Source organism: Thunnus thynnus, chromosome 15, assembly GCF_963924715.1.
Source record: "Thunnus thynnus chromosome 15, fThuThy2.1, whole genome shotgun sequence".
In the NCBI taxonomy this organism is placed as follows: domain Eukaryota; kingdom Metazoa; phylum Chordata; class Actinopteri; order Scombriformes; family Scombridae; genus Thunnus; species Thunnus thynnus.
The window spans coordinates 12896724-12912127 of NC_089531.1; the positions used below are offsets into that span (position 1 = coordinate 12896724).

At 41.1% G+C, this 15404-nt stretch overlaps 1 protein-coding gene across 3 annotated transcripts in view; it reads left to right on the top strand.

Moving 5' to 3' along the window:
* ash1l (ash1 (absent, small, or homeotic)-like (Drosophila)) overlaps nucleotides 1-15386 on the top strand; it is a 32917-nt gene extending 17531 nt beyond the window's left edge. For 2 of the 3 annotated variants that reach the window (XM_067612661.1, XM_067612660.1), the window contains exons 12-27: nucleotides 69-215; nucleotides 2764-2872; nucleotides 3012-3161; nucleotides 3566-3633; nucleotides 4325-4491; nucleotides 4702-4854; nucleotides 5885-5939; nucleotides 6331-6463; nucleotides 8208-8474; nucleotides 8941-9027; nucleotides 9197-9287; nucleotides 9649-9787; nucleotides 9960-10132; nucleotides 10332-10498; nucleotides 11000-11486; nucleotides 12822-15386. In XM_067612661.1, the coding sequence (XP_067468762.1) occupies nucleotides 69-215; nucleotides 2764-2872; nucleotides 3012-3161; nucleotides 3566-3633; nucleotides 4325-4491; nucleotides 4702-4854; nucleotides 5885-5939; nucleotides 6331-6463; nucleotides 8208-8474; nucleotides 8941-9027; nucleotides 9197-9287; nucleotides 9649-9787; nucleotides 9960-10132; nucleotides 10332-10498; nucleotides 11000-11486; nucleotides 12822-12913 (2485 nt within the window). In that variant the 3' untranslated portion in view covers nucleotides 12914-15386. The remainder of the gene's footprint in view (nucleotides 1-68; nucleotides 216-2763; nucleotides 2873-3011; nucleotides 3162-3565; nucleotides 3634-4324; nucleotides 4492-4701; nucleotides 4855-5884; nucleotides 5940-6330; nucleotides 6464-8207; nucleotides 8475-8940; nucleotides 9028-9196; nucleotides 9288-9648; nucleotides 9788-9959; nucleotides 10133-10331; nucleotides 10499-10999; nucleotides 11487-12821) is intronic. The other variant, XM_067612662.1, reaches the window with a different exon arrangement.
* Nucleotides 15387-15404: the final 18 nt, after the last annotated feature.

Sequence of the window (15404 nt, forward strand, 5' to 3'; positions counted from 1 at the left end):
ACATGTAAACAAATGAAGTGCTGCTTTTTCTTTTAATCTTCCACTTCCTCTATATTATCATGTTTCAGGAGCCGTATGATGGAGCAGTACTTCTCCCACAGCGGCCACTACTGTCTGAACCTGGATAGCGGCATGGTGATTGACAGCTACAGAATGGGCAATGAGGCACGCTTCATAAACCACAGCTGTGAACCCAACTGTGAGATGCAGAAGTGGTGAGTGCCATAGCAGTTTTAAGCCAGTTCCCCCTCTTAATGTCCTTGCGGCACTTTTGGGTTCTCACCAAAGTCCAGCTTTGGCTAAGCTTATTCAGGACAGAGTCTGAGAGGTTGCCACAACTTATCAGATAATCAAGCCAGCCTTGGCACAAACTACACTTGTTTGACTGTGATGACAAAGAAGGTGCACCGCTTTGATTCACACACGATAAGACTAGGCGCAGGATAACAGATTTGATGAAAGCCTGATGAAGAGCCAATAGGGTCGAAACGTTGCCTTTCAGTCCAGTGAAGCTCTCCATATTCCCATTAGGAGTACCAGATGAGTAGGATTTACCACATCGCAATAATTAGGAACTGTCCGGTACATCATCAGTCACATAGAATAACTTGGAGGCAGACACGTTGCTGAACAAGTGAAGCTGAGAGTCTTAGATTTTTGGGAGAGGAGAGTGGGAGATACTGATCGTAAAATGTTTAATAATTTTTGTTTCTTAATGGCAGCTGCTTCTATCACTCGGTTAACGAACTGGAAAATAGACAAGCCTATATAGTTTCCCAAATGGCTTAAATTGCTGTTTTTGTGTCTGATGATTTGGTTGAGATAGGGAATATGTTATTTGCTTTGTAATAGGCAAACTGAGTATGATGAAAGTATTAGAAAGGCCAGAAAGATGTTGAGCATAGAAATAATTATTTTGGTACGGTATGATTGAAATAGAGACAAGGCCAGCCAAACCACAAAAACTCTTTTAGTAATTCCATTCATGACATTTCACATGCAATCAGAGAACAGCTTCAATCTTGTAGCTGTGTTTGTATTTTCATGCATGTAAATGTCAGATTGTTTGTCAGTTTTAGGTTCATATATATAGGTTCTTATTAAGACAGAAATTCTTAATTATATCCTTCTTTTTTTGGGTGGGGTGGGGAGGGATTTTTTCATTTATTCATTACAGTTATACAGTGAAGATACTGTAGCTAACAGTGCGGACAAGAGGTAACAGTATATGTTAATTGCTAGTTCGCTGCCCTAGTTTGGGTGTCTTACACGATACCTTTAAAAGGGACACGTGTAGCAGGTGCACTTCATTGTAAACGAGAATGCTCTGCCACTAAACCCCTGGTTGTGTGGTGGTAATCTGATGAGATCAACTCAGTCACTCTCTGCCAGTGTTCAGAGACCTAAATGGCTTAAAGGCCTTGCACCACGCCAAAACAATTCACCGGTTTCCTGGGGGATTGTTCTCACAGCATGGTTAAATCCACTGCAACCGGAGACCTGTACTGAGCAAGCCTCCCTTGTGCCTGACTTTTCCAAGTGAAATCTACTTGATTTGCGGTGGTTCGCCTGAATATGGTGAATGTGCAAAATGTGTCATCGCAGTTTAACGCTCAAAAGGATTTGATTTTGGACGGCTAATGACCTCAGAGAGACGACTATGAAATTGTAGCCTCTGCCCTCCAGCATAGACCGGCTCATAATCTAGGGCACTGGTCGGTGTATGTGTGTGTGTGTGTGTGTGTGTGTGTGTGTAATGTAGAGTGGCTGGGCTGAAATAAAAGACTCCGCAAGGATGGAGGATTTTCAGCACAAAGCCTGACGAGTCATCCATCTTGTCACAGAAGAGAGATTACATGCAACCGGGCCTTAGATACAGCTGTAGTGCCTGAAGACAATGCGCTGAACCAGCTTTTTTACCCCTATGGAATAAATTATCAAGAGGCTGGCAAATAGAATAGTGCGCTTTATTCTTAGAAGAAAGGCGAAAAGCTGGAGCACTGCTTCGTTTGGAGAGGAGAAAAATAGGGATTACTACGTGTTGAGTGGTTGCCAAATCGAGTAAATGAAAACCAAGACAGCCCTTTTCTCTTTTTGTCCCGATTTTAAAATGTCTTAATTTAATTGTCACTCTGATAGGGATAGTTAAACAATATGTTTAAAATCAAGACAGGAACTTGACTTTAAACTTGACTTCATCGCTCACTTACCCCATTACCCCTTTTATACAAAGCTCCTAATAGTTTTGTTTCCCACGCTCCGGCCCATGGACGAACAACGTAGAGTATGATGTGCTTCCCTCGGTCATTGTCAAAATCTCTCATTGGAGACCAGAAAGCTTCACCTAAAAATTACGTCATCTGACATGTTCCATTATTTATTTATTTATTTTTCTGATGTGAATTTATAACATTATTTCAAGCGTTCTGGAGCTTTTCACATATTAAGATCAAGGAATGTATTTGGAAGTAACTTTATTTTAACCCCCAATCAATACATTTTACCAGAATATGATATTTTGAACCACTACTTCTCAACATAGACTGTAAGATCCAGTAACCTGACTGGTCATGCGCTCATGCCAGAAAGGGAAAATATCTTTCTAAACAATCTTTCCTTTAACCTCCACTTGGCATATTTACAGTAGCTAATTCCAACAGTTGTTTATTTAAAAAAATGTCCTCGTGCTTTATGATTAAAATGATTAAAATTCATCATGTGGATGCCGCACTCACTCATTTCTCTGTGACTTCCCTCCTTTAGGTCGGTGAACGGAGTATACAGAATCGGTCTCTTTGCTCTCAAGGAAATCACCAGCGGTACTGAGCTCACCTATGACTACAACTTCCATTCCTTCAACACAGAGGAGCAGGTGAAGCACCGTCTCTGAAAACACACATACACACATGACTGTCATAGTAGCTACGTCTATTTTTACAAAACCGTGACCTTTTTCTCACCTACTACAAATCATTGCTATTTTTGCACTTTATTTATCTGTTGCCCTACAGCAAGTTTGTAAGTGTGGCTCAGAGAGCTGCCGGGGCATCATTGGAGGGAAGAGCCAGCGTATTAATGGCCTGCCTGGGAAGACAGGAGGGACTCGGCGACTGGGTCGACTCAAGGAGAAGCGGAAGTCCAAACACCAGCTCAAAAAACGAGTGAGTGATGAATGTACATAGAAATACTCAGAAACTTGTTCAGTTGTCGTTAAGACACTTTAAGTGAAAACTACAGCCCATTGTTATCTGCCTCAGTTATTACCTGGTTGATAAAAGATTTGTCCAGCACTGTCTTGTTAAATATCAGGTGCAGTGTCTATGTAGGGCATGAATGTTTCTGTGTCTCAAAGGAACTCTTAGTGGGCCACTAGGCATCTAAAAAAGCATCTCTGAAAACCTTGAAGGGTATACTGTTGAATTGGGGCTGAATGGTATGACCTAAAACGAATATTATGGTATATTTTGAATATTGACTTTCAGCAATATACAAGTCAGTTAGATACTTGTTAAATAGATGAGTAGTGTTTAACATCAAGCTTTAATCTGACTTTCTTTATCTTCAGGAGGAAGAGTCGAGTGACAGCAACAAGTTTTACCCTCATCTCATGAAGCCCATGTCCAACAGAGAGAGGTATAAACACACACACACACACACACACACAAAACCAACATGTAAGAGAAGCAGAACTCTTCTCAGAGCGATAGATAGAGGATGTTTGATCTAGTATACCTGATCATGCTCAGTCTGTAGGTGCCTGTGCGCAGATTTCTACAACAAAAGGCCGTTACTCAAATCCAGTGGGATGAAACGAATTACTTTTTCCCCCCATATTTTTCTGGCTGATGTCAGACTACATTTTTGCCAGCAGGTGCGAAGCAAAGATTTCCATACATGCCTCAAGGGAATCTTATTTTGTTGCTTATTTGACATTTGTAATGAATGACTTCTAGACAAAAGCTCAGAAAAATGCCAGTTCCATAGTTTTCATATAGTATGCCTACATGTTAGTGCATGCTTAAACAGAGTTTTTTGACTTACTGGTGAAATATTACAGCATATGAACAACTTTTTGAATATATTTCAGTTTTACCAAATAAATCCAATGCATGCAGTCTTTGATCTCAATCTCAGTACTTCCTTTACAGAGTGGTTTAATGGTAACCAAGACTCCCCCATTTAAAAGAAGAACTTCCATCAGAGAGCAAAGCACATCTGACATATAAAAGTGTGAGGTGTGAGTGTTGATAATGGATACGCGCTGTCTTTACACACAGATGTACAGACGTTAACTCTCTCCTGTCTTCTCTCCTTCAATCATCAGGAACTTTGTGCTCAAGCACCGAGTGTTTCTCCTGAGGAACTGGGAGAAGATGAGGGAGAAGCAGGAGTTGCTCAAAAGGGAGGGTGAGAGAGAGAGGGACGCCAGCAGCCTGTCCATATATACCCGCTGGGGAGGAGTCATCCGTGACGACGGCAACATCAAGTCAGGTGTGTGTGCGGGAGTTTAATAATGTGAAGAGAAAGTGATTGTAAATTTTTACAAAGCAAGAAAACCTGAGACAGTTGTGAGGGAACTGTAGATTTTCCTGTTGAATGTGAAAGAACTGGACATATAACTTAACTGTAAATGATCAGAAATGAAATAAAATTGAGTAAAAATCTATCTGGTAATAAATAATATCCACTCCCCGTTTCCAGATGTGTTCCTGACGCAGTTCTCAGCCCTGCAGACGTCGCGGTCGGTGCGAACAAGGAGGCTCGCTGCTGCTGAGGAAAACACAGAAGTCACACGCACTGCTCGCCTGGCGCACATCTTCAAGGAGATTTGTGACATGATCACCAGCTACAAGGGTTAGTTTTCTATGTGAAGAAATAAAGTATGCGCCTTTGTCTCTGTGTGTTTAGTCACCCAAAGAAATTCACAGCTGTGTCTGTTTGCTCTTATGCCCTCTATGGAGTTTCACATTTGTTTCATATCCTTTACTCGATCCCTGGCATGCACACACACACACACACAAACTCAACACATATGGCGTCCAGAGCAACAGGCAGTTTTTTTTTCTCTTACTTTGAAACAAGTGGTGATTATTACAATCAGGTGCCAGATAGGGAAAGTAGATTTTTTTGACTTTACATCTAAATGTAATGGAAACACTGCTTCAGGTGGTGTCTAAACTTACATGCACACAGTTAAAATGTAAATATTGATGTAAAAAATGCGATAAGCAACATACAGAATGCTGCATTATTGACCTTGGAAGGTCCAAGCACAAGGTCCACTGACAGTACACTCAGAATCATGGCTTTCACAGTTTTTAATCACAGTACTGTTGCATATTGATTTATATGAGCCATATTTGAATATTAGTCACTGATTGGGTTATTGCTCTAAAAATACATGTTTCTGAACATGCAACCTTGAAGATTCAAGATTCAAGATATAGTTTATTGTCATTTTCTTGTGTACTTGCATACACAAAAAACGAGCAGTGCAACAACAACAGAAAGGATAAAGATATACTGTATATCTAAAAATTCCCCTTAATATGATAAAAACATATAAATCCCAAGAGAAAAAACAACAAAAAAGAAAGAGCAGTTCACAGCACAGTGCATTAACATGCATTTAGAGAGTAAAGTACATGTCTCGATGTAGACAGCTCTTGCATGTCAATTAATGACCAGCACCTACTAGATGTTCTACTATTCTATTTTATATCCTCATTAGTGTGACCTCTAGTCTGACCTGAGGTCTTATCAGGCTTCTAAAACACATCTGTCAGTGCCTCTACACACAGATCTAATATTCACTGAAGGATCAAGCTCCATGATTGAAAAATAATGACACAAGTTTTTTTTTTTTTTTTTTACCTTACCTCAGATTCAGCTGGCCAGACACTTGCTGCTCCGCTGGTGAACCTCCCGTCGCGGAAGAGGTAAGAGAGTAGACCTGCATATCGCCTAGATCATTCATAATGTTTTAATGTTTTCAAGACAGCAGTGTTGCTATGTTATCTGGCCTGTCAGTGTACAGCACCCACATATTGTAACTATTTTATCTTTGCACCACACATTTCAGCCGTGACAGAGCGTGCTTTGATTCTCATCCATTGTTGATGGTTATCACACATGGTGTCAAAACAATTACAGCTCATTTACCGGAATGGGACTAATACAATGGGCTGTTCTAAAAATGTATAGACTCACAGGCTGAAAAACACCAAATGTTTTCAATTTTTGTTGATTTTGCTGTTTGAATGTTTATAAGTTCTGATAAACCAGATTTCCAGAGACTGATGTGGTTGCTTTTTTTTGCGTTGCAATCAGGAACAGCCAGTACTATGAGAAGGTGTCCGACCCTCTGGACCTGAGCACCATTGAGAAGCAAATCCTCACCGGCCACTACAAGACTGTTGAAGCGTTTGACACTGACATGTTGAAAGTATTCCGCAATGCTGAGGTAGGCAGGTGTCCCATCAAGTGTTCCCATTATTTCTCCCTTTTCTATGTGACAGTGAAAACTGCAGCAGAAGCAGCTGTTAAACGAACAGCAGTGTACTTGTGCCTTTTACATCCATAATTTCATAGTTTTATTGGTTGAGCGGCGCATGAAACCAGAAAAGCTGAGTATTTAAAAGGATGACATTCATGAGGATGATTAGTCACCAAACTAGTAGTACTTTAGTCACTTTAGCCACCAAAGCTTAACAGTTTAAAGCCCTTTGTGACCATAAAGTTACAGGAACTATGGAAGCAGAGGATCTAAACTCAGGACTTAAACTAGGAACTGAAAGTCCCCTTCGTGCATTACTCTTTGTGTTTCCACCTCATCTGAGGAACCATGAAGATGAGGCAAATTAGACCCATGACAGGCAACACTTTAAGTCCTACTTTTTAGCATTTATAAACAGTATACAAACATTTAATAAATGGTTTATAACACACTATAATGTGGTTGTTCACAGATATAAGTATAAAGCATTTATAAATGTTGGTATAATGCTCATAAATGTTAAATAGGGGACTTAAAATAAAGTGTTACCCGATGACGGATTAAAAAATGTTAGTGGTGATGGAAACCAGCTCACTTTGTTCTCTCGTCGCCGCTCCCTCTCCCTCATTCTTTTTCTAGCTCTCTCCACTGCTGCTCCCTCTCGCTCTCTCTTTGCTCTCAGCTCGTTTACAATCACTCTCTTTTGAAAACATGTTTAATGTTAATAGACGACAACAAACGTCCACCTCTCGACCTCGTAGTGATACAAGCTGTACTCAGTGCTTTCTTGTTTTATGAATGAAGCAGTACACTAAGTTGTAGTTGCCAGGGTATCTGTGTGTGACCAGTCAGCAACATTCAGCCCTGCATGGTCCCAGAGTAGGAACTCATTTGTACAACTGGAACTACCCTGAAGGACTGAAATGTAGTCCCTGGTTTCTCCGGTTGAGATGCAGGGGAAGTTCCCCTCGGTCCCTTGTGAAATTTCCTGTGGTTGACACCTCATAGCTGGTGATAAAGGGTAAACTCACTTGAGAGCCACACCTAATTTTGAATGAATTTGTACCAACATCATTATACTAGTCAAGTGGATCATCATCCGTTATTTGAAAATATTTAGTTGCAAACTAGTTGTTAAATCAGTGTCATAGATCCGTTCATTTTGTCAACAATAATCAGAAACACTAGAATTAAGGCTGAGGCTGCCGCAGCATCCAGTCTTCATCGTTTAAAACCGTTGATCACAAGAACACTTGTTACTGTGGGGCTCCACCACATTATTCCTCCCACTCAGTCGGTGCTTTTCTTTCTTCCGCTCTCAACCACAAACACCTCCCAAATGGGATATAACTTCATGACTGCTGATCCCCTGCACACGCGTTGCAGGCCCTTTTGATTTACATCTGTATAGCTTAGCAGTTTAAACAAGTGCCACTTGAAGGCTCTCAGAAGAGCTTACTCTTCCAGTCAGAAGTTTGAAGTGGACATCTAAATTAGATTCACCCTTAGGTCCCAAGGCCCTTTTTGGCTGACAGACAAAAGGGGAATGTGCTTTATTGTTGAATTGAGAGCCGTGGGGGGGTAGCCTTGTCGGTAATATTTTGGCAGCTAAAAACACTGTTTGGAATGTATCTTTCTGTGTAATTGTGATTGTAATTGTACATTAAGATGATTTCCTATGAATTTATTTATGTTTTTATTTTCCTACCAGAAATATTACGGCAGGAAGTCATCGGTAGGCAGGGACGTGTGTCGGCTGCGGAAAGCCTACTACAGCGCCCGTAACGAGGCCGCTGTCCAGATCGACGAGATTGTGGGCGAGACCGCCAGCGAGGCCGACAGCTCGGATTCGCTGGAGCGGGACCACGGCCACCACTACGGAGGACCGGGGTCCCACGACAAGGACGACGACGTCATCCGTTGCATCTGTGGAATGTACAAGGACGAAGGCCTGATGATCCAGTGTGAAAAGTGCATGGTAAGAAGACGCAAAGGCATGTTACTAAAAATGTTAATGGTGATAAAATCTGTACTTTAATTAGCAAAGAAAGAGAAATGTATTTTCCATTTTATCATATATTTCTTGTCTTACTGGCTGATAGGTTACACCAGTTTTAGCGAGAGCATTTCTCACCTAACTAAGGAGTACTTTGTCAAGGATATTTTCCGAAGGAGGGTGCACAGTCAGTCCTTTGTGTATATTATTTATTTTTAGACCAAGAAAACAAGGAGGGTTACAAATATTGATGGAGCTCAAGTTCAGAAAATACCACAGTTGTGAATTAAAACCTTGTTCAGAGGAGATTGATACAAATGTGAGGTGTTCACATCACTCTTATTTTTTAAGAGTGAATCAACGTCAATACCAGCTGGGGTTGTAATTGATTGGACAATCTGTTTTTTTGCTTACATGTGATTAAACATGTGTTTTTCTGTCTTTCTAGGTTTGGCAGCACTTTGACTGCATGCGGCTGGAGACTGAGGCGGAGCACTACCTGTGTGAGCAGTGTGACCCTCGGCCTGTGGACAGGGTACGTCTATTCCCTCGAAACAGCCATGAAAGCCGGAGTGTAATGTTGTATCCAAAACAGTTACTCTTCTTAGAACACTTGAGTTAATGTCACCTTTCATGGGCCTAATAATTTGTCACCAGCCTCCTCCACCTAGCCTTACATATATGTGCTGTTGTTGTTGCTACAGGAAGTTCCCATGATACCCCAACCCAGCTACGCCCAGGCCGGTTCTGTCTACTACATCTGCCTCCTTAGAGATGACCTGCTGCTACACCAAGGTACAGAAACACTAGAAACCAGCAGTCATGTGTTTTTGAAACTGTTTAGTTAAGGCAGTTTAAGTGGTATATATTATTTTAAAGGGTAGACTTTGTCAGCTCCTTGTTGACAGCATGTCACTCAAACATAAAGTTTTATGGAAAAACAACAGGAAAGTGTATTATCCAGGTAAGTCTAGCAAAACTAAGTTTGCTATGCAATCAATCATGCCTTTAAACATTTTGACTTGTCAAATCATGACTCTCTGTAAAGATTCAGACAAAGAACTGTTACAGCCTGTCAAATGAGTTATATATGACGCGGTCAATTTCTCGTAAAATTGTACCATTGTAGACAAGTAACCTGTCAGTCTGTGTGCAGGTGACTGTGTGTATCTGATGAGAGACAGCAGACGTACACCCGAGGGCCAGCCTGTCAGACAGTCTTACCGTCTCTTGTCTCACATCAACCGAGACAAACTGGACATCTTCCGAATTGAAAAACTCTGGAAGAATGAAAAGTAAGTCAATCGGTTGCAGCTTTGTGAACAACTAGCATGATTTACATATAAATAATATGCATACAATACATATAATGTGTAATATAACTTGTGATTATTGATGTGCTCATAAGTTTGTGTCACATTGTGTTATATTCTGGCCTTTTTCTGTATATCTATTCAAACTCTGAAGGGGTGAGCGGTTTGCCTTTGGCCACCACTACTTCCGTCCTCATGAGACGCACCATTCTCCATCACGGCGGTTCTACCAGAACGAGTTATTCCGCATGCCGCTCTACGAGATCATCCCCCTGGAGGCAGTGGTGGGAACCTGCTGTGTCCTCGATCTCTACACTTACTGCAAGGGTGAGGGGACACATGCTGATGTGGATGTGTGATTAGAGGATGACGGTTTGAATCGTCAGACCAGTTAGTGAATCCTCTCAAAAACTAGAAATTCAGATGTGTTTATATACAAATGTATATATGCATTCAAAACTTGAACATTTTCTGAAGACAAATTATGGTATTTCTTGACTAATACAAAGTAAATGTCCTCCTACAGGACGGCCTAAAGGTGTGAAAGAGCAGGATGTGTACATCTGCGATTACCGCTTGGACAAGTCGGCTCACCTGTTCTACAAGATCCATCGTAACCGCTACCCAGTCTGCACCAAGCCATATGCCTTCAACCACTTCCCCAAGCGGCTGGCACCCAAGAGAGACTTCTCGGTGAGTGATGGATGTCCTGACAGGGTGGGGCTGCAGCGCCAGGATCTACCACTACCTACTGATTTATAAACACTTAAAGATATTTTAAGAGTAGATGTAATATTACAGCACAGGGCACATTTTGCCTCGACATCTTGGCTCTCAGTGTTTAGGCTTCCTCCAGCACCAAGCTAACCAGAAACAAATGAGACAAAACCACACCTGCTTGTTGTTTCTGATGCAAACCACATAGTTAGAACTTGCAGTAAACCATCAAAATACCTGTTTTGCAATTTGGTCTGCAAATTTGGTCTCGTGTTAACACGTTAACAGCTTTATATTTGGTTTGGATACTTAAGCACAATGTAAATTGTAACGCTCACAGACTTGAGGAGGAGGAGCAGGTCACTGATTGTCCATTTGCAAACTTTAACCATCTGAAGCCTAACTTGAATACATCAAACCATGCTAAGTTTTTTCTAAATGCTCTTTGACACAATTCTGATGATGAAATTTTTGCAGCCTCACTACGTTCCCGACAACTACAAGAGGAACGGCGGCCGCTCGGCCTGGAAGAGCGAACGACCCAAAGGAGCTGAAGGCTGCGAGGACGACGGCTCTTCCTGCGACCGGGGCGACGACTTCCCGCCGGAGGCCGAAGACAGGAGAGGAGTGGAGGACGAGATGGACATGGCTCCGGAGGATCCCGAACTCCTATCAGGCAAGCCCCGACAAGAGGAACGGGAAGGGGAGGGAGACAAGGACGAAGACGAAGAAGAGGAGGAAGAGGACGGACAGGAGGTTGAGGAGCGCAAGGAGCTGGAGGAGAGTTCCGCAGAGAGGATAGGAGAGATGCTTGAACTCCCGTCCTCCTCGGCCTCCTCGCCGCTACACCCACCGGTGCTGGGCAGGAGGGAGGCCCAGAGGGAACGGCTCAACAAGATTCTGTTGGATCTGCTGCACAGAACACCCAACAAGAATGGTGAGGGACCAAGCACGAAGCAGGGGGGTAGGTCAACAGATGAATAAGGGTTAAAGCTTCAGATCGCTTGCTGTGACGCATCATTTAAACATATTGGATAACATTTTTTTGTACCTTTTCTGAATGGCAAGAAACTGTCCATTAGACGGAGTTGGGGATGAAGAGGAAGCACTATCTGCACTTCAGATTTTGCTATTATTCATATTTTTGTCATACTGTTTTTTTTTTTTTTTAAGCAATTTTCTTAACAGATGGGAACCTCGTTTTTTTTTTTTTTTTTTTCATCCGCTGTTTTTCCATACTTTGTCCAAACTGCAATGAAGTCCCTTCCTCCCATGCCGTGTTTCAGTCTGTTGTTTCATTGCTTCAATCTGCTGGCAAATCTAGAATCAACTTTTAACAATAACTCTCCGTGGCTCTGCTGATATTCTGTATTTTTCTTATTGTCAACAAATTCCATGAAAAAAAAACAACAACAATTAATTGATTCTACCATCACGCACCGTCTGGGTATCCAAAGCTTGATATAGCTTATTTCTCTGTGCCATAAAAACGATTAAAAACACCTCATGTTCCTTCATCATCATGATAGTTAAATTTGAATCAACCCCACATACTCCATCCTTCTGTCAGAATAACTCACTTGAGAACCAAATGTGTATTAATCCGCTGCTGAAAATAGTCCCCAAACAAAGGCACTACAGTGTCCAGTTGTTCTAGGAAATTACTGAGCCTTTTTTAAAAATGAAACTGTAGATGCGGTAGCTGTTTTTAAAGATTTACATGTTTAAGAGCAACAAATGGTCAGAGTATATAAAGACTAAAAGCATTGTTGGTCTTAAACTCCTTCTGCAGCTGCTTCACAGTAAAAGCCATCCAAAGGCACCATCATGCCTTGTTGTCAAGCGTGAAGCAGCTGCAGGAAGCACGGAGGAAGAGTTAAAGCATTGCAGTGGAACAGATTAAGAAACAATAGGCTTTTATTTGTAGATGATTATTAGGAACAGGAAGAAAAGGAGTGTAACAAAACTTGGAATGACAAGGACTCTAGACCGCCCTGGCCAAAATGACATCTGAACACCTGAGCACGCCTGTCAAAAGTCTGATAGGCGCTTTCAAAAAGTCACAAGACGTTTTTGGACGCAGCTCCCCAGGCTTACAGTTCGAAAGAAGTTTGCCAACTCTATCAGACTTTTTTTTTTTTTTTTTTTTTTGAGCACTTTGAAGATTAAAGCATCAGTAGCAGAAGAAACACCTTTGCCTACCTTTACCTTTGCTGCTTCTTTGATATGAGACCTCACCTGTCAGCTATTTCTGTCTAAGCTCCTAAGCGCTCCCCCTCTTTCTGTGTTCTTCCAACAGCCATAGATGTCACTTATCTCCTGGAGGAGGGCGCTGGGCGGAGGCTACGGCGACGGACGCTCGGATTCGGTGATTTTGTTGGCAGGAAATAAACCTTGCTACGTGCCTGGCAAGCACACTGCCTTTAACTTTTGTGAGCAAGCGGGCAGAAAATGAAGAGACAGCAAGAAAGGGAAAATGAGCATTGTTGGCTATCCAACCATTAAGGACCACAATGCATCCCTGGGGGCCTCTTCCAGCTTACCTCTTCCAAGACTGTCATCTCAACTCTGAGAGGATGGAGGGGGTTCGGAAGCGCTGACTTCATGGCAATTTCAGCTTTTTAAGAGTTCTCAAGGAGCACGAAGCGGGTGCCGACCCCAGACTTCTTGCTTATTTAAGTAGTGTGATGCAAAACCTTTTTTTTTTTTTGTTTTTGTTTTTTTTTTGTTTGTTTTTTTGGAAAAATGAACATAGGAGAAATAACCCATGCACTTAAATGCATTGAACATTACAGACATGGGTAGATGAATTCCACTAGCAAGCATCAGAAACAAGTGGTACTGAATAGGGACAGATTGAGAGAGGGATGGCTAGTCAGTTTCAGTCAGTGGGGGGGGGGATGAGATTGCTGGAGAATTGTTCCCCCTAGTGGGACCTAGCTGCAATGACAAGATGTAACAAATAAAGACAAGATCTGCGCCGGGACCGATGGGGAGGGGGTGGGGATGATCAGATGATATAGGAGAAATGTAAGTTGAGCAGTGTGTGTGCTCAGATGCTGCTCATGAGAAAGAAAGGGTGGTGAACTGCACTTTTGGTACCATGGATATTGTGAAGCTCTGTGTAATGTATCTATAATGAAAAACACACTAACACTCTCACAGTATTGGATGATGCAGTCTGAAAAAAAAAAAAAAGAAAAAAAAGCGAGTTAAAAAGTCTATTATCTTTTTCCTGTTATACTGTAGTAACTCATTTAGGAAGAGAAGAGGCCAGGGGTGTGTTTGTTTTTAGAGGAAAGGGAGGGGAGGGAAGATTGAGTGTGCGCTTTTTTGTCAGTCAAAGTGTCTTGTTGAGGTTTTAATTTTTAATTTTTTTTTTTTTTTTTTCGTGAGGCAGTCAGCTTCGCCCCTCTTTTTTGAAGTAACATGATTCACCAGCTTAACTAAATCAGGCGGGCGGGGGGACACCGGCTTTAACTGTAACGCCTTACACAGCCGTGCTCTCCGACTGCCTTGCGTGAGTGTGTGCGTGCGTACACACTTACCGTGTGTGTCTGTACCAGATTTCTTGAAGATATACCTTTTTAAAAAAAAAACGGAAAAAAAAAATTAAGGGCTCGATGGCAATTAACAGTTTTAAGAAACTATGGAAAACAATACTTAACATGAAATGTATCGTGATGGTCATATTTTCTTATATTCTGTGAGACGGGTGGGGCGGTGTATACTGTATATTGGGAGGGGAAGGGACTTAAGATTTTTTCTTTTTGTCTTTCGACTATGTTCCTGGTTGCCATGGAGAATGTTTTAAAAGAAATTGTGATATTTGATGAGATTTCTTCTTCTTCTTCTTTTTTTTTTTTTTTTCCCCCCAAATGCCTCTGCTAAAAAGGGACAGCCTGCAATGTCCCAATGCGGTAAAAACTGACAGAGAAGTGACGAGAATGAGACACTGATAGAGGGAGAGTGAGGGAACGGGAAAGCTGTACAGTGCCAAGTTATGTATATATACACACTTTACATTGAGGAGTGTCTCCAAAAGCAATATCGAAAATGGATTTTGTTTATTATTGTACTGTACAGGACTCAGCCCTAAATGTATTATGATTATTATAATAATAATAATATTATAATTTCTTCTGTTTGTATTACTATAATGAAGACACTTAAGCTCGGAGGAAAATGATTTTTTTAAATGTCCAGAAAATCCCACCATAACTGTCCTGAAGACATGATAACTTGTTGAGTTTTGTTGCCTATAAATGAAATTCATCTATGTACTGCATGAGCGAGAAGAATGTCAAACGGACACAGAAGGCATTGGGACATGACGGTGACTCAGCAACAACACCTTTGTCACTGAATATTGTTAATAATATTACTTTTAAGGAGAAACGTACTCCTTGTTTTTTGCTGCAAAGTGTTGAACACTAAAAAAACAAACCAACATAAAAATGTTATGATATTTTTAAAATGGTGACAGAAACAAAAGTAAAGCTGTCAGCCCAGTATCATGTTATTATTATTATTATTTTTTTTTTCTTTTAAAATAGGAAATGGTTCCGTTTTGTGATAGCGGTCATTGTATGATGCTTGTACTTGTATTTGTGTGTTTTGTGTGATTCGTTTAGTTATTTTTAGACAATCACAAAATAAGATGCAAGCATTGTAAATGGCAGACTGGCGGACATTTTGTGATGTGTACAGTTTGTCAAAAAAACTTCTTCCACTCGTTAAAAGTTTGTAATTATGATTCTTAAGTCATGGAAAAAAATGCTGTTGGTTTTTACTTTTTTGTTTTATATTTGTTTTTTTGTTTGTTTGTTTTTTTAATAAAAAGCACTACATTATTGTGAATACACTTCATGTCGTTATGCTT